The sequence below is a fragment of the Tauraco erythrolophus genome, chromosome 1, assembly GCF_009769465.1.
Source record: "Tauraco erythrolophus isolate bTauEry1 chromosome 1, bTauEry1.pri, whole genome shotgun sequence".
Taxonomy (NCBI): domain Eukaryota; kingdom Metazoa; phylum Chordata; class Aves; order Musophagiformes; family Musophagidae; genus Tauraco; species Tauraco erythrolophus.
This window is the reverse complement of record NC_141465.1, coordinates 1,228,720-1,243,767: the sequence shown is the minus strand read 5'-3', so window position 1 is coordinate 1,243,767 and position 15,048 is coordinate 1,228,720. Positions and strand designations below refer to the sequence as shown.

The 15,048-nt window shown below is 41.6% G+C and overlaps 1 protein-coding gene across 8 annotated transcripts in view; it reads left to right on the top strand.

Moving 5' to 3' along the window:
- The window catches only part of KPNA1 (karyopherin subunit alpha 1), a 60,989-nt gene that overhangs the window by 25,078 nt on the left and 20,863 nt on the right, over positions 1–15,048 (top strand). For 7 of the 8 annotated variants that reach the window (XR_015222337.1, XR_015222335.1, XR_015222338.1 and 4 more), the window contains exons 7-11: positions 5,534–5,622; positions 7,034–7,133; positions 8,141–8,304; positions 9,493–9,571; positions 12,548–12,673. Coding sequence is in view for 2 of the 8 variants with exons in the window: in XM_086616596.1 (XP_086472722.1) it covers positions 5,534–5,622; positions 7,034–7,133; positions 8,141–8,304; positions 9,493–9,571; positions 12,548–12,673 (558 nt within the window). In the remaining 6 variants the exon portion in view is untranslated. The remainder of the gene's footprint in view (positions 1–5,533; positions 5,623–7,033; positions 7,134–8,140; positions 8,305–9,492; positions 9,572–12,547; positions 12,674–15,048) is intronic. The other variant, XR_015222340.1, reaches the window with a different exon arrangement.

Sequence of the window (15,048 nt, the reverse complement as noted above, 5' to 3'; positions counted from 1 at the left end):
GGAGGCTGTGTTTAGTGAGCCATTTGTTGTGCTAAGTGGGATAGTAATTCCGTAGCACGAAATGTTAAGTGGGAATGTAATTTTGAATATGTATCATAGCATAAATAAAAAAAAAACTTTAATTTGACTTGCTGGCTAATGATTATTCTTGTTTTTTCTGGATTATTCTTGTCTTACAGTCAGTCATACGGACTTACACCACTGAATTTATCTTTTATTTCAGACTTCCCTTATCAGTGGCTCAGGAACAGATGCCAGTTTACCTTACCTGATAATGGTTTTCCCAACAGTTATCTTTTATATTTATAAGCCATTTTTAATCCAGTGTGTTGCACTGTTTCTTTTTGCATATTCCAGTTTCTGAATTTAGTGTGATTCTAAATCAGCACTTTTATAGAAGTCTGTGTGAGGGAATCTTTGTTTATTAAACAACATGTGTTAATGAAATTATATCTGTGTCTGTTTCCCATTAAGCTATGCAGGCTGCCATTTAATTACCTGCCATCCTTTTTTAATTGTTTGCATCATATATCAGTCTTTTTCTGTGATCACTGGTCAAACCATTTGGCATCCCTTTTTTCCCACCAAAGAAACTGAGTTTATTACAGAAGCTACATCTCCATTATTTATGAAAAACACTTTGGCTACATCTTTCCCCCCCATTTTTGGTTTTTAGTGTACTGATTTTTAGATTGAGTCAGTGGCGTATGTCCTAGCTTTCTTGCACTTAGCACAACTTTTTCTTTGAAAAGACATCTAGAAATTTGGATATGTCGGCCTGAAGTTATTTATACTGAAGGACTCTCTCAAAGCCCTTCAGACATGCTCAAGGTTGATCTAGCTTCAGCAAGGGCTTAGCTGCAGTTCTTTCCTGAGTGCCATTGCTGAGGTACTGAAGACCCAGATGTCAACTTGGGTTTCCTTGATGAACATTGAATTTCCTTCAAAAACCATGCAAGGCATTGCGCTCCCTGTCTTGAGATCATAGAATCACAGAACGGTTTGGGTTGGAAGGGACCTCAAAGACCATCCAGTTCCAACTCCCCTGCCATGGGCAGGGACACCCTCCACTACACCAGGTTGCTCAAAGCCTCATCCGACCTGGCCTTGAACACTTCCAGGGATGGGGCAGCCACAGCTCCTCTGGGCAACCTGTTCCAGTGCCTCACCAGCCTCAGAGGAAAGAATTTCTTCCTTAGATCTTATGGAAATCTCCCCTCTTTCAGTTCAAAGCCATTGCCCCATGTCCTGTCACTACACACCCTTGTCCAAAGCCCCTCTCCAGCTTTCCTGTAGCCCCTTTAGGTACTGGAAGGCTGCAATAAGATCACCCCGGAGCCTTCTCTTGTCCAGGCTGAACAGCCCCAACTCTCTCAGCCTGTCTCCATGGCAGAGGTGCTCCAGCCCTCGGATCATCTTCGTGGCGTCCTCTGGACTCGTTCTAACAGCTCCATGTCCTTTTTGTGTTGGGGACCCCAGAGCTGAACGCAGCACTGCAGGGGGGTCTCAGGAGAGCAGAGCAGAGGGGCAGAATCACCTCTGAGATGGCTGAGATCGTCTCACAGTGACAGATACGTGTCATTGTGCTCTGCTGGACAGCCAGTGGCAGAAGCTTCTCCAGCTGCCCTGTTCTCTTTTGGGAGCACTTGTGTTTTCAACTAAAGCGACCAATGTTTTTTTTCTCAGTATTTTTCCATTTCTAGTTGTATTGCTGTTCCTTTTGGTAACCATTGTTTGGCAGAGATGACCTATGAGTCGTGTCCAGCTTCTGTTTGGTGGCTTTTACATCAGCGGTCCTACTAACTAGATCTTGGTAATCAAAATCAGGAAAAACAGTTGAGACATGAGTATGAACTACTTTCTTCGGGTGGATCAGATGTGAGAGAGAAGGAGCTGTGATCACCCCAGCCACAGAAAGAAAGGTGTTTTCTGTGTTGGGGCATAGCAGAAGTCATCTCCTGGGAATCTGGCCTTCTGGTGTCTTTCCTTGTGGCTGCTTATCCAATCACACTTGTACACAAGCTCGTCTTCACCGTCTTCATCCCAACATGAGATCCATTTCCCACGTCAGCAGTCAAAAGTAGAGAGTGTTGATTCTTACTTCCGAATGTTTCTTCTCCAGCAAGAGGCACAGGCTCTACACACTGTTGGTTTAGCACTTGGTTTAAATATCCAAAGGCTTGATGAAATAACAGCTGAAAGCCTTCAGAATCCAGGGGGAAGTGGAGGTTTGTCAGAAAGCGCACGGATTATTCACAGGAGGTACCATATGGCTCAGCAGTGCTCTAGAAAACTTGAACTTTACTGTTGTGACTACTGAAGTTGTCCAGCACGGCAAGAAAAAAAACAATGGAGTTTAGTGGTGAGTAAAAGAAACTGGAGACCTGCAGCAATCCCTACTCCACAGTTAGCAATAAATGGAAATTTATGCAGGTGTTTAAACATGTATGCTGTCAGTTGATAAGAAGATATTTGCATTTTCAGTTTACACACAACTTTGCTACCTAAGATTTTGGTTAAAAAGGACAGACTACAAATCTTAAAATTACAGGTTCTTTTCATCTTCAGCTCTGGATGTGGATAGTGGAAAGTATTAAAATTTAAATTTTTAAAAATAAATTTTTTTTTTTATTTAACAAACTCTGAAATTTACTGGAATTAAATATCCTTTTACCTTTGCAACTGTCCAGAAAAGACGATAAAAATATTTGGATGTGTAGAATGAAGCCAAAACATGACAAGCAAGCTATTTGCATCCTGAGAAGTGCACAAGAGCAGCAGTGGACATCACTGGACGTTATTCAGACAAACCCTGAAGACACTTGTCATAGTTCACGCGTCCGCCGTGGGAGCCGTGATGAAGCTGTGTATTTATAGCAGTGTCTGATGAGAAGAGTTTAAATGAGCTTGACTTAATGATCCTCACTTACCTGAAGAGCTGAAATAATTCCTTAAGGAAAGGCATCTTCCTTGTTCAACTAAACTGCATATTTTTCTAAGGATATTTCAGTTTCTCTGCATCTTGTGCGCTATCAGTCATTAGCATTACAAGGATTTCTTGCAATATCCTCCCTTACCAGGTCCTGTGATGCCAGCACTTCTCTTGCCATAAAAAAATCAAGAGTGGGAAAGCAGTAGAGCTGCTATTTGACTTCTCTGCTCAGACTTTTTGATGTGAGATTCGCTGTTGCAAAACCAGTGTGTCATTCAGGGTCAGAATGGATTCCTGGATTAAGCGATTTGGCACTGTTGTCAACCCTAAAAATAGATATTACTATAATGGCAGAAACAAGGTCCACAGACAGGTGGCATCCGGCTTTGAGGGGTGTTTTAACATGTGCAGGGGTGTCCACTCAAGGATATTGTATCTTTGTGCAAAGGTACCCCTGTGTTCAGTGAAAGGAAATTATTGGAAATTCTGACTTCCCCGCCGTGCCCCGAAATTTTTAAAAGATCCACGAGATTATTTAGAACCAGCTGAAATCTTTGATTCATTCCTCAGGCTTCTTGTTGCTACAGAAACACAAGTGTTGAAGTGAGCAGTGAGTGGGTCCTCTTCCAGTTCTGATCCCAGGGACATGTTGCAGGAGGTGATGTACGTTCTGTCTCTGCAGCTAAACTTTTCTAGTGGTTCCTATTTCGTCTTGAGTCCGTGAGGCTGCCAGACCCAAGGTTAGACTTTTATTTCAGACATAACAGTTGTAAAATAATAAGAATTGACATGAAAAAGAAGTTTTCATGCTGAAGATGGGTTCTGGGGGTACATTGGGTAGTGATGAGGGTGGTGTGTCACAGCAAGGTGGGTGTAGCCTGGTGCCCTGTCTCTGCCGGACAGCAGAAGTCTGGAAAAAAGGAGGAGAACAAAACCAACTAGTGCTTCCCCAGAGTAGTCTCTGAGTAGCTATTTGCAGTTTAGGGACTTGTGATGGATCTATGTATGGTGTTATTGGCAATCCTGATGCTTTGTACCTAGCAAGCTGACATCTGTATCTACATTTTGTATATAAATTTTCTGGTCTAGTTTTAACTGTATTAATTTTGCAGAGATTTGCTAGTGATTTTGGGCCTCTAGAGTGGTTAGAGTCTATTCTTTAAAGTACCATCTTTTACCACTGTTTAAAAACATGTTGCAGCAGAAATCTAATGCAACAAATCAATTGACGTCGTATCGATGATGAATAAATAAGCTTATCTCAAGATTGTCTTGGCATTTTGTTTAGGTAACAAATTCAGCTTATTCTGTCAATTTTTTTTTAGAGGAGAACTTTTTCAGGTAGAGATACAGAGAGAAAAACCTGTTTATTTTGTGCGTGGAACTTATTTTGTGTGTTCGATTGGAGAAATAGTTACTCACTGTAACCCATTTTACTGCAAATACATAGTCTTCAAGTGGAGAGATGTTTGGGGAGGACTTTGAGCTGCTGTCTGTGACAGATGGGATTGCTCTTGTCCTCCATGTGCAGTACTGGAAGGGTTTCCAGTGGTTGGGTATGCATTGTATGGTTCTTACCAAACAAGCAGATGTGACACTTAGTGCTCTGCTAACTTGAAATAAATAGCAAATGTGAGTTTCATACACTTTTTTGGGAGTAAATCACATGGGGTTCATATTTCATACACTTTTTTGGGAGTAAATCACATGGGGTTCATAAAATGCCTTCCATACTTCATATAGACTACTGTTAATTTTTCTCGGTGATAGCTCTTATCCTAGTGGACAGCGATATCAAGAACACCACTTGACTCAAATGTATAAATCAAAAACAATTAAATCTTTTGTTCTCATTGTATTACAGAAGATGGATTTCATGCTGCTTTAATTATCTTCTGGTATTTTAGGTCTTTTCTTCTCAAAACAGAAGGTTACAGTAGTACCGATGTCCGAGGGAGAAAATACCTGTCCTTGCATTTTGTCATATATCTGTCTGAATGGGCCACACTGGTTCTGTCTGGTATAGTTTTCTCTTAAAGAATGTATGCCAGTGCCCATCTGAACGCTTTGATTCTGAATACTGGTTTATCTGGCATATAAATTATCATTTTCATCTTAGTTGGTGTCAGCATTCTTAATATGGCTGTGTCAACAACGCGTGCTTTTTATGGCTGCTTAGGAAATCCTAATATGGGCTGTTCTACCCAAACATTGCTGGGGAGGTACAGACTTGTGCTATGGACATCTGGACTTGAAGCAGCTCTGAATGAGGAGTAGAGAATTAGTATGTTACTAAGCCTGAGAAGATAAGCTCATCTCTTACATTGTGGACAGAGCAAGGTTACGTCAGCCTGCAGAGTCTTTGGAGACATGCACGTTGGCTGGTTTGGTATTCCTCTTAGGTCTGTGTAAATATTCCTGAATAATATAATGAGCATGGGGGTATATATATATATATGTAATACTCAACGGGAATGCATTCCTCTTTTGTAGATGGTCCAGGATCTAACAGTGAGAACAGAGTATCTCCCACTCTAATACGTACACTAAACCGGTTGAATTATGGAAAAAAAAGCAATTACTGTTTGTTTTTCGTTGCAGGCAGTGTGGGCTCTTGGCAACATTGCTGGAGACAGCACTATGTGCAGAGACTATGTATTGGACTGTAATATCCTGCCACCTTTACTGCAGTAAGTCTGTTTTAATATGTTTTCCAGAACTTTGCTTGAGTGTCTGATAAGACTGAAGGGGTGGGGTTTTTTTTTTGCCTTGAAGAAAAATACTGATTTTTTTTTTTTTTTTTTAAATTGTGGACTAATCCGAATTCGTAATGGAGGCTTCTGAACTACTTTTGTAATGGAGCTAAAATGGAAACATGTTTTAGGAGCAGCTAAGCTGGAACTATTTTATTCTACAGAGTGGGTGGATGCCTGGGCTTATTATAGAGTCATAGAATAATTTAAGTTGAAAGGCACTTCTGGAGGTCATCTAGTCAAACCCTCTCTTCAAAGCAGTTGAGATCGGATTAGGTTGCTCAATTACTGAACCAGTCAGATTTGGAACATCAGAGGTAGATTCCATGACCACCGGGGACAATGTGTTGCAGTATTTGACCATGGCATGGTGAAGAAGAATGTTCTGATACCTAATCAGAATTTTCTATGTTTTACCTTGAGACAGTTGCCTCTTCTTCTGTCACTACACATCTTTAGGAAGGATCTGACTTTCTCTTTTCTGTATCCAACTGTTGTAGGCAGCAGTTAGATCTCCCCTTACACAGTCTCTTTCTAAGGCTGAACATACCCAGGTCTCCAGCCCTCCTCTTGTGTGTCGTTCCTCTCCATGGTCTTCTGCTGAAGGACCATATCATTGCTGAAACAGTGACACCAGCTCGTGTTGTCCTGTCCAAACTAGGATTACTCCATCTGTCCTATGCAAACCGTGTTTGCAGCAGTGGAGTTCTCCAGTGCTCTCATAAAGACGTTGGTACAGTGGGGGATGGCTACGAGAAGAAGAACCTGAGTTGTTACAGCTGTGGAAAAAAAAAACAGGTCTTGCCTTACTGCGTTCCTCCAAAGAGCACTATGGCTCGTCATTTCCTAGCTGTCAGGAAAACACCTCGTTTAGAGGATTTGTTTCATTCTCCTTCACTGGTTAACTCACAAAAGTGTGAAAGTGGGGCTGGTAGCCTGAGGCTGACATAAAACCACAGCTCAGTGAAGAGAGTGCTCTCCAAAACCACCTGCACGTCCTTCTGCTTAGACTAATTTTGTCACAGTTCAGGTGCCTTTTGACTGTTCATCTGCCACATCGGTATCTAAAAAATTAAACAAACGCACTTTTAGTATAGTGGCCATTGTTCTTGTGAGGATACTAGGGTTCATGTCTAGCATGTCTGTTAGTATCCAGCTGTCAAGCATGTTTTTCCTCAGGATGTATTTTTGTAGAAAAAAAAAAAAAAAATCAGCATGTTTTGCCCTGGTATATGTTAACATGTAGGCCTGAGTTTATTTTAATGGTTTATGCAGTTCACCCTACAGAATGCCTGGCTTTGATTTTTTGAAAAGCAAAGGTTGGAATTTTTTTGTTGGTTTGTTTTAGACTGCTTTCAAAACAGAACCGTCTCACTATGACCCGAAACGCTGTATGGGCTCTATCCAACCTCTGCAGAGGGAAGAATCCTCCTCCGGATTTTGCCAAGGTAAGAGATGTTTGAAAGGAAGTGTGTTGTGAGGTGGTGGTAGCCAAGTAAGCCAGAAGGGCGGTGAAACTTTAAATAGCACAAATATTTCAGAATTTCTCTGAAACAATGTATGGGCTTTTTACAGCTGAAGTTTTTCAGTGTATTTAGTCCTTTGGGCAGACACTCACAACCACTGTTCTAATACTGCTGCCTCCCAGCTTTTTGTTACTGTTCCTCTACTGGAGATGACCATCCCACAGCAGAACAGAGCTCTGTACATCTTGGCTACTGTAGTGCAAAGTGTGGCACCTCTTAGTGGACAAGTGTGAGTTTAAGTTGCCAGACGTTGTGCTGTAGAGGCTGAAGAATTCTCCTGACGTGCTCATCCTCACTGGTGTAGCTACTACAGCCCTGCGCAGAAGTGCTACCCAGGTCTGAAGTAGTTTGAGTATTGTACCTTCAGATCATAGAATCATAGAATGGTTAGGGCTGGAAGGGACCTTCAAAGGTCATCTAGTCCAACCCCCCTGCAAGGAACAGGGATATCTCCAACTAGATCAGGTTTCTCAGGGCCTTGTCCAACCTGGCCTTGAACGTCTCCAGGGATGGAGCATCCACCACCTCTCTGGGCAACCTGTTCCAGTGTTCTACAAATCTCATGGTAAAAAATTTTTTCCCAATATCCAATCTGAATCTACCTCCCTCTATTTTAAAACCGTTACCCCTTGTCCTATCACAACAGGCCTTCCTGAATAGCCTCTCCCCATCTTTCTTGTAGGCCCCCTTGAGGTACTGGAAGACCGCTAGAAGGTCACCCCGGAGCCTCCTCTTCTCCAGGCTGAACAGCCCCAACTCTTTCAGCCTGTCCTCATAGGAAAGATGCCAGTGAATAGATTCTATGAGATGCCTCATAGAATAGATGCCAGTGCCCAGTCCTATAGTGCCACGTAGAAAATTAACTGACATGTTAGCAGATCTTCTGCCCCTCTTATTTGCACAGTGTATCTCTTCCTAATGTCTTACAGGTTTCACCTTGTCTTAGTGTGCTTTCCTGGCTGCTCTTTGTCAACGACACGGATGTATTAGCTGATGCCTGCTGGGCTTTGTCCTACCTGTCTGATGGCCCCAATGACAAAATCCAGGCTGTGATTGACGCAGGAGTCTGCAGAAGGCTTGTGGAATTGCTGATGTAAGAAATTTGTTCTCAGCAAATGTGTTCTCTGCTCTTTTGGCTAAAATCAAGGTTCCAGCAATAGGAAGCTTAATTAGATATGCCTTGAAATGGAATAATTTCCCAAAAGCAAGATTTGAGTTTTAATTTTACCTGTCTGTGTTCAGTCTTCTCTGTTTGTCATGAGTAACAGAAACAATGGAACTTTTCTTGTACTAGTTTGGCTATTTATTAAGTGTTTTTTTTTTTTCCCTGCACCTAACCGCTGCATTTTTGTAAAATTGGTAATATATGCTGGAATTTTCTCTGTGCCATTGAGGTCCATGTTATAATTACCTACCAATGAAATTGCTGAAGGATATCAAAGATAGAAATGTAGGAAATAGTAAAACTTACTAGAATTGATGGTACCACGGACTTGAAATGTAAATAATTTCCTAAACCTCTAATTTCCTATAGGAGAGTATAAGCAGAATTTGGTCAGTAAAGCATAGCTGTGGGAGCTGGGGTCGGGGGGACTGGCCTTGTCCAGAGCCATTCCTTCAGGACTAAGGGATGGACCTGGAGCATTCAGATACCTAAGAACAAGAAATAATGGTTTTCAGGGATGTAAATAAAACAGACTATTATGACTTTTAAAGCAAATCTGGTGCTGGATTAATGAATAGAATGTATTACCTAAGGTACCTGTTTACGAACGTGTGTTTCCGTTTGAGAAAAGAGTTCCTTACTTCACCCTTCCTATTCCAATCCTGATTTAAAAAGGGTGAAGGGGGGATGCAGTGCAGGGGGAGGATGCAGATGGTAACAGAAGATGATCAAACAGCTGTGTGGGGACATGGTTGAGTTAAACACACAGCTTCTGTCAGCGTTCCTCTGCCTTGTTCTCTGCCTTTGTGTGTGCTACATGAAGTGTGTTTCATAGTTAAAGCTGATTACTTCTTCCCTCCCAAGAATGCCTGTATTCTGGAGTACTTGTATTCTTTTAATCTCATTTTAATCTCTTTTTATGCTGCTGAATGATATCTAAAAGTCTGAATATTTAGAAACCCTAGAAAGCCTTACCAGTGTGTTGATTCAGAGAGCGAGTTAAGTCAGGTTTAGCAGGGCAGTTTTCCCCTGGCTGATGCTGTTCCTTCCTTGCGGATGTAAAGGTGGAGATGCTTCAGGATCGTTAACACTTGGATCTTTCCTTGGTAATTTTAGGCACAACGACTACAAAGTTGTATCTCCTGCCTTACGAGCTGTTGGAAACATTGTCACTGGAGATGATATCCAGACCCAGGTATGGATTCACTTTCTCTCGTGTTGTACTGCAAGTCATCTTTCTGTGAGTTGTAACCTATTCACAGCACCTCCTCTCCTTCCATTGGAAGTTTGGAAGTGAAGGACTGATGGCACTAGTTGCCTCAGAACACGTGATGGTTTTCATGGCTTTCCTGTTCAGTCCTGAACTGCTGGTGGTTCTTACATAGCTACATCTGGGATTCGCGTACAGCTGCGCAATACCCCTGGAGTGAGTTTGTTTGTTTGGAGCAAGTCTGCCTCTTGGGCTGAATTTTTATGCTGAATGATGTGTCCTGGTAGGGCCATCGAAGGCCTGTCACATTTGGTGCTGTTGACACTCCGTGATGAATATGCCAAAAAAGAGTGTCTGGTCAGATTTTGGATGGTAGGTAACAATGTCTGGGCACATGCTTGGAGAAGCATCAGTAGGTGGTGACTTCCACCACTGTGTTGGAATTAAACAGAGAGCCAGGAAACGTGATGCTTCAGAGGTGCTAGGTTGTTATCCTGCTGCTTGGTAGGTTTTGCAAGAGGCAGCAGCTCCCATCAGTTTTTAAAATCTGTGGGAGCAGAGAGTCTGTGCCTTGCGTAGTTGTTACCTGCGATCCAGTGGCTGGCAGCAGCCTCTGAATGCAGAGCAGAAGGTCCAGTGAAGAGCTTCTGCTGTTGTACCTTATGGTAAAATTTCCTCCCACTTCTTTATGCATTTGACACCCTTTTGTGGCACTCACTTGGCAATACAAGGAAGGAAAACACAGAATTGGCTGCTGCTTTTGAAACTTGACTGGCTCTTGGCTTCCGTCTTTAGCTTGCAACTAAAAAGCACGTCTGAGTGGTGCGGAGCTGTCTGGTGATGTGCAGCCAAACTGGACTGAAGTCACAGACTCAGAGGCTTGCTGGGGGGGGGGGCTCTTGACTCTGCTAAAGCTGATGGCAGAAATGGGGTCAAAAAGTGGTAGTAGTTGTGAACGGGGAGGTGTGTGCAGCGGAGGCAGTGGAATGGGCATCCAGAAGTCAGTGGGGGCAGTTAGAAGTGTGAGATGATGTGAAGAGTTTGGAGAAAGATGCTTCCAGTGAAGTGTAGAAGCACAAAGCTTATGATTCCACGTTCAAAGGATTAAATTACTACTTCCACGTAAATTACGCTGAAGTTAAAATCCACGTTCCTAACCTTGAGGCTTCTTTTAATGCTTTTTTTTTTTTTTGGTTTGTATAAATGTATCGTTTGGAATTCTGTAGTTCTGTGACAATGAGATTAGAGACAAAGGTGAGTTAGCAGCAGCTGGATGCTGTTTGTGCTGGAGGGGGTTAATGTGATTTTTTTTTTTGTTATAATATTTTTTCTGTAGCTAAATTACATACGCTTTCTTGTGTTTTTTCTCAGTGGCTTTTGCTTTGCAGGTCAGTCATAAGAACGAGGTGCATTTTGTGTTTTTGTAGTTTCATTAAAAATCAAACCACAAGGGATCACTAAATGACATGTAGGGGGTCACTAAATACTGCATAAACCTGAGATTTCAATCCAAGAAAACGTTTCAACGTTTTTGTTAGTTTTTTTAACAGGAGCATACCATAAACATTCCTAAAATTCTAGGGAACTGCTTAAGTAGGATAGTTTGACAGTCCTGCCTGCTGGTTGTGCTATATTAAGAGGGGTCCAGAAGGCATATAGAAATCTTTGATCAGGTGTGTGAGGGAGGAAGAAGAGCTCAGCTTTGACAGTCGATGTGTTCCTGAATATGTCAGCGACATACAAGGCAGATGCCTGAAAACTTCTGTGTCCAGCCTCAGAGTACAACCTGCTTTTGCTTTATGTCTCGTTTCCAGTGCTTGGAGGTGGCCAAAACCAGAGGCAGTGTGTGGGGGGTAAAACCAGATCTTTTGCACCCCAGTAGATACCTGATAAAATCCTGAACCATAACCTTTGCTTTTTTCAGTCTTAATTTGGAATGGAAAGGTTTTAGGAGTATTTGTGGAATCAGAGAGAGAGGGATGAGCAAGGGAATTCAGATTCCGAGGTTGGAAGTCATCCCAATGATTCAGTTTGGTGCTCTAGTCTTTTTGATGTCCACAAACAGGCTAAAACATTTCTTAAAAAATTCTGGACCATGCTATCTTCCCAAGCTGCTTGCTTTGCCATACAAGGCAAAACTTCCATGATTCTGAGTAGGCTCTTCCAGTTTTTTATTTATTTGTAAGAAATTGTGATTTAATTAAAAACAAACCAACCCCCCCAAAAAAAACCCAAACAAACAAAAAAACAAAACACTTCATTTTTTTCAGTCATCAAATCTTGTTAGGCCCTTTCAGAGGGTGAAAAAAAGCCCTCCACCAGCAAACATTGCTTAACCAAATGTTCTGTCCTGTAACATACCAATTTTTGTTCACTTTTGGCACTTAAAATCTGTAGTTTTGGAAATGCAGATTTTCCTGCAACTTTCCTGCTCTGTACAGTTGCAATTTTAAACAATTCTGAAAGAACAATTGCCTGTTCATCATGCCATTGAACACAACACTGGCAGCAGTCTCCTCCACTGTGCCAGCTGATGCAGAAAGCAGAAGTGGTTGGAGCTTCCAGGTATACAGAAACACAGAAAAGAAGACTACAGGACAAAAACGTTGTCATATTTTTGTCTGGTTTTGATGGGCTTAGTGTCTTCTTGCGCTCAGGTTACACTGAAATCGGAATGAAGACATGGTCTCTTATCTGAATTACTCAGTTGTTGTGCTCATTAGCTTTCCTGCATATAAAATACAAACATTTATTTCTTAGTTCTTGCTCTGATTTTTTGTTTTGATCTGTTTGATTTTTTGTTGTTGTTGTTGGGATTTTTTTCCTTAACTTTTTGGGATTATCTGATGCGATACGCTTTATAGACTTTTGAAGACATTGTATTCCTCCTTCCTGTGATTATCCTAAATTTCTTCTAAGGTGTGGTTTGTTTATTTTCATTTTTGTTTCTTTTGTATTCAGGTAATTCTGAATTGTTCAGCCCTGCAGAGCTTACTGCATTTGCTAAGCAGCCCAAAAGAGTCTATCAAAAAGGAAGCATGCTGGACAATATCTAATATAACAGCTGGAAACAGAGCCCAGATCCAGGTAACCTTTTCAGCTATGACCAGTAGTCTTTGTTTTGTAGGCCAGAAGACAAACACATGGGACAATACACTGGGTTTTGTGTATAAAGTGCATATTTATATGTATTCACAGTCACAGATATGTAATTAGATATAAGCAGAATTATATTATAGGCTCTGTGGATAATTGGAATATTTCAGTGGCCCGCTCATCTCACAAATTCAGATGAAAATTATTTAATTTTATAATCATCTACAGATTATAAGGAGGGAGAGACAGTGATGCTAGAGAAGGACAAAATGAGGCTAAGCTCAAGAAAACCTGATTTTAAATAATTTGCTTCATGCCTTCGACAATCACTAAGATACAGAAGTTCTTAAGTAAGAAAGGAACAAGCTAAAAACTTTGAGAATCAAGTAACTAACACATTGCGCTGGGATTCATCCTTCCTGATTATACCAGATGGTGTAAGCCCTTTGGCAGCACGTGGGAGCAAAGGAAAGTCTTACTCCTTTGTGTCAGTCTTTACAATCAGGCCTCCAAAAGACCACATCTTTGTTTGGAGTCTGGACTTAGTGCCAACCATCAGGAAGAAGTCCCAGGACTTCTCTCCAGATGATATAAATAAGAGATTGACCAACTCCTCCCCAGAGAAAATTCTTTTCTTTGACTAATTAAAGAGAAACTACTAAATATCTCCCTCCCCCCCCCCCCCCCCCCCCACCTTGGTTATGGAGTTTTTTCAGAACAACTACACTAGGGGAATTTTTTGGCTTGGCTTTCAAGGGCAATTGCTCATTACTCTTCTTTTTCAGAAGTAATGGAAAAACAGATTATAGTGAAACCAGCCTTCATCTGATAAATATGCAAAGTTCCCATCAAGGCAGTTGAATGAAAATCTCCTTATGTAAATGAAATATTTTCAGGGATTGCAGAGGATGTGTGGAAGTCCAGTTGGAGGTATCTATTCTTTGAGGAATAGAAAATAAATAACAGAAATATTAGGCATTAGAAATATTCATCTCCCTCGTTCATAACCAGGCAGAAACAATGCATATTCACACGGAGAGTAAACCAAATCCCATAATAAGGGAAATTATGGAATTATTAATGAGGAAAAAGTGTGTTACATCGCAGGTGGCACATGCCATCTTTTGGTTATGCATTCTCCCTTACAAAGAACTTTCAGCTGCTGGAAGGGCAGCATGAGGTCTTAATGCATGGAGTGAGGTCTTTGTCTTGGAAAGCATAGGAAATAAAGTTAATACTTCTGTGGAAGAGAACTGGGTCTCTGCCAAGCTTCCTGGAGTTAAGAGCTCATCTAACTTCAGAGGCGCTTGTCCTAGGAAATGAGTAGGCAAGAAGACCAAGCTTATGAAGGTGGAAAGCTGTGTAGGTCCTCTTGATCTGACGTAAGGATGGGACTAAGATGGAAGTGGAACCGTGATCAAAGAAACCTCCTACAGTTGTATTTGGTCTGGCTTTCTCAGCCAAGGTTTGACTTTCACCGCCTGAGATCATGGTTTTTTGTCAGATACAGAGAACGATATGGTTACTTAATCTGACCTTGGCAGAGCTCCAAGAATTTTGATTCTGCCTTTGTTGTGGCTTGTGTGTTCATCTGTGGATTAGCTGAATTTCTAACAAAAAGTGCTGTGTAAAATCAGCAACTGTATCACTGTGTTCCTCTGCATCAGCAATTGTCATTAGCAATTAGCAGTGCAGAGAAGGTGGTTACTACTGCTTGTACTAAGGTAAAAATGGTTTTGCCTTTGCTTTCCTCGCAGCAAAGAATCTTTTGGCTGCTTTATCCATGCTGCTGCCACCTTAGAAACAGGGAGGAGCCGTATTTTCCCTCTAGAAGGCCATTTCTGCTTTTCCTGGGAAGTCCGAGAGTATTTTCTGGGGAACAATCCAGCTCAATACATTTTCTTAACTTTGTGGTTTTTCCCCAAGTCTATCAGAGTTGCTTCAGGATGCACAATCATCTAGGAGTGTTGCAGACTTAAGAAAAAGAAGAGCTTGAGAAAACCAGATATCCATACAAGTCATTCCATAAAGAAATAAGTACCAGAAGTGGCAATAGAAAGTAAAGTGTGTTTTTAGAGCATTTTTTCAAAACTTCAGGATCTCGATTTTCATATTCTTGATCTATTGAAGATACAGTTGTGAAGAGTCCTAGAGGTAACTTAAATTCTAGTGCACCAGAAGCTGTTTCAATAGTGTGTTCACTTCTGTGACTTGTCAATAAGTGTTCACTGTACCACGTCCTGATCAAGTGTCGAGGTTTAGCCCAGCTGGCAACTAAACACCACACTGCCACTTGCCCACCTGCCCCCACCCCAGGGGAAGGAGGAAGAGAAATAAAGGGGAGAAGGGAAGGAGACCCCGTGGGC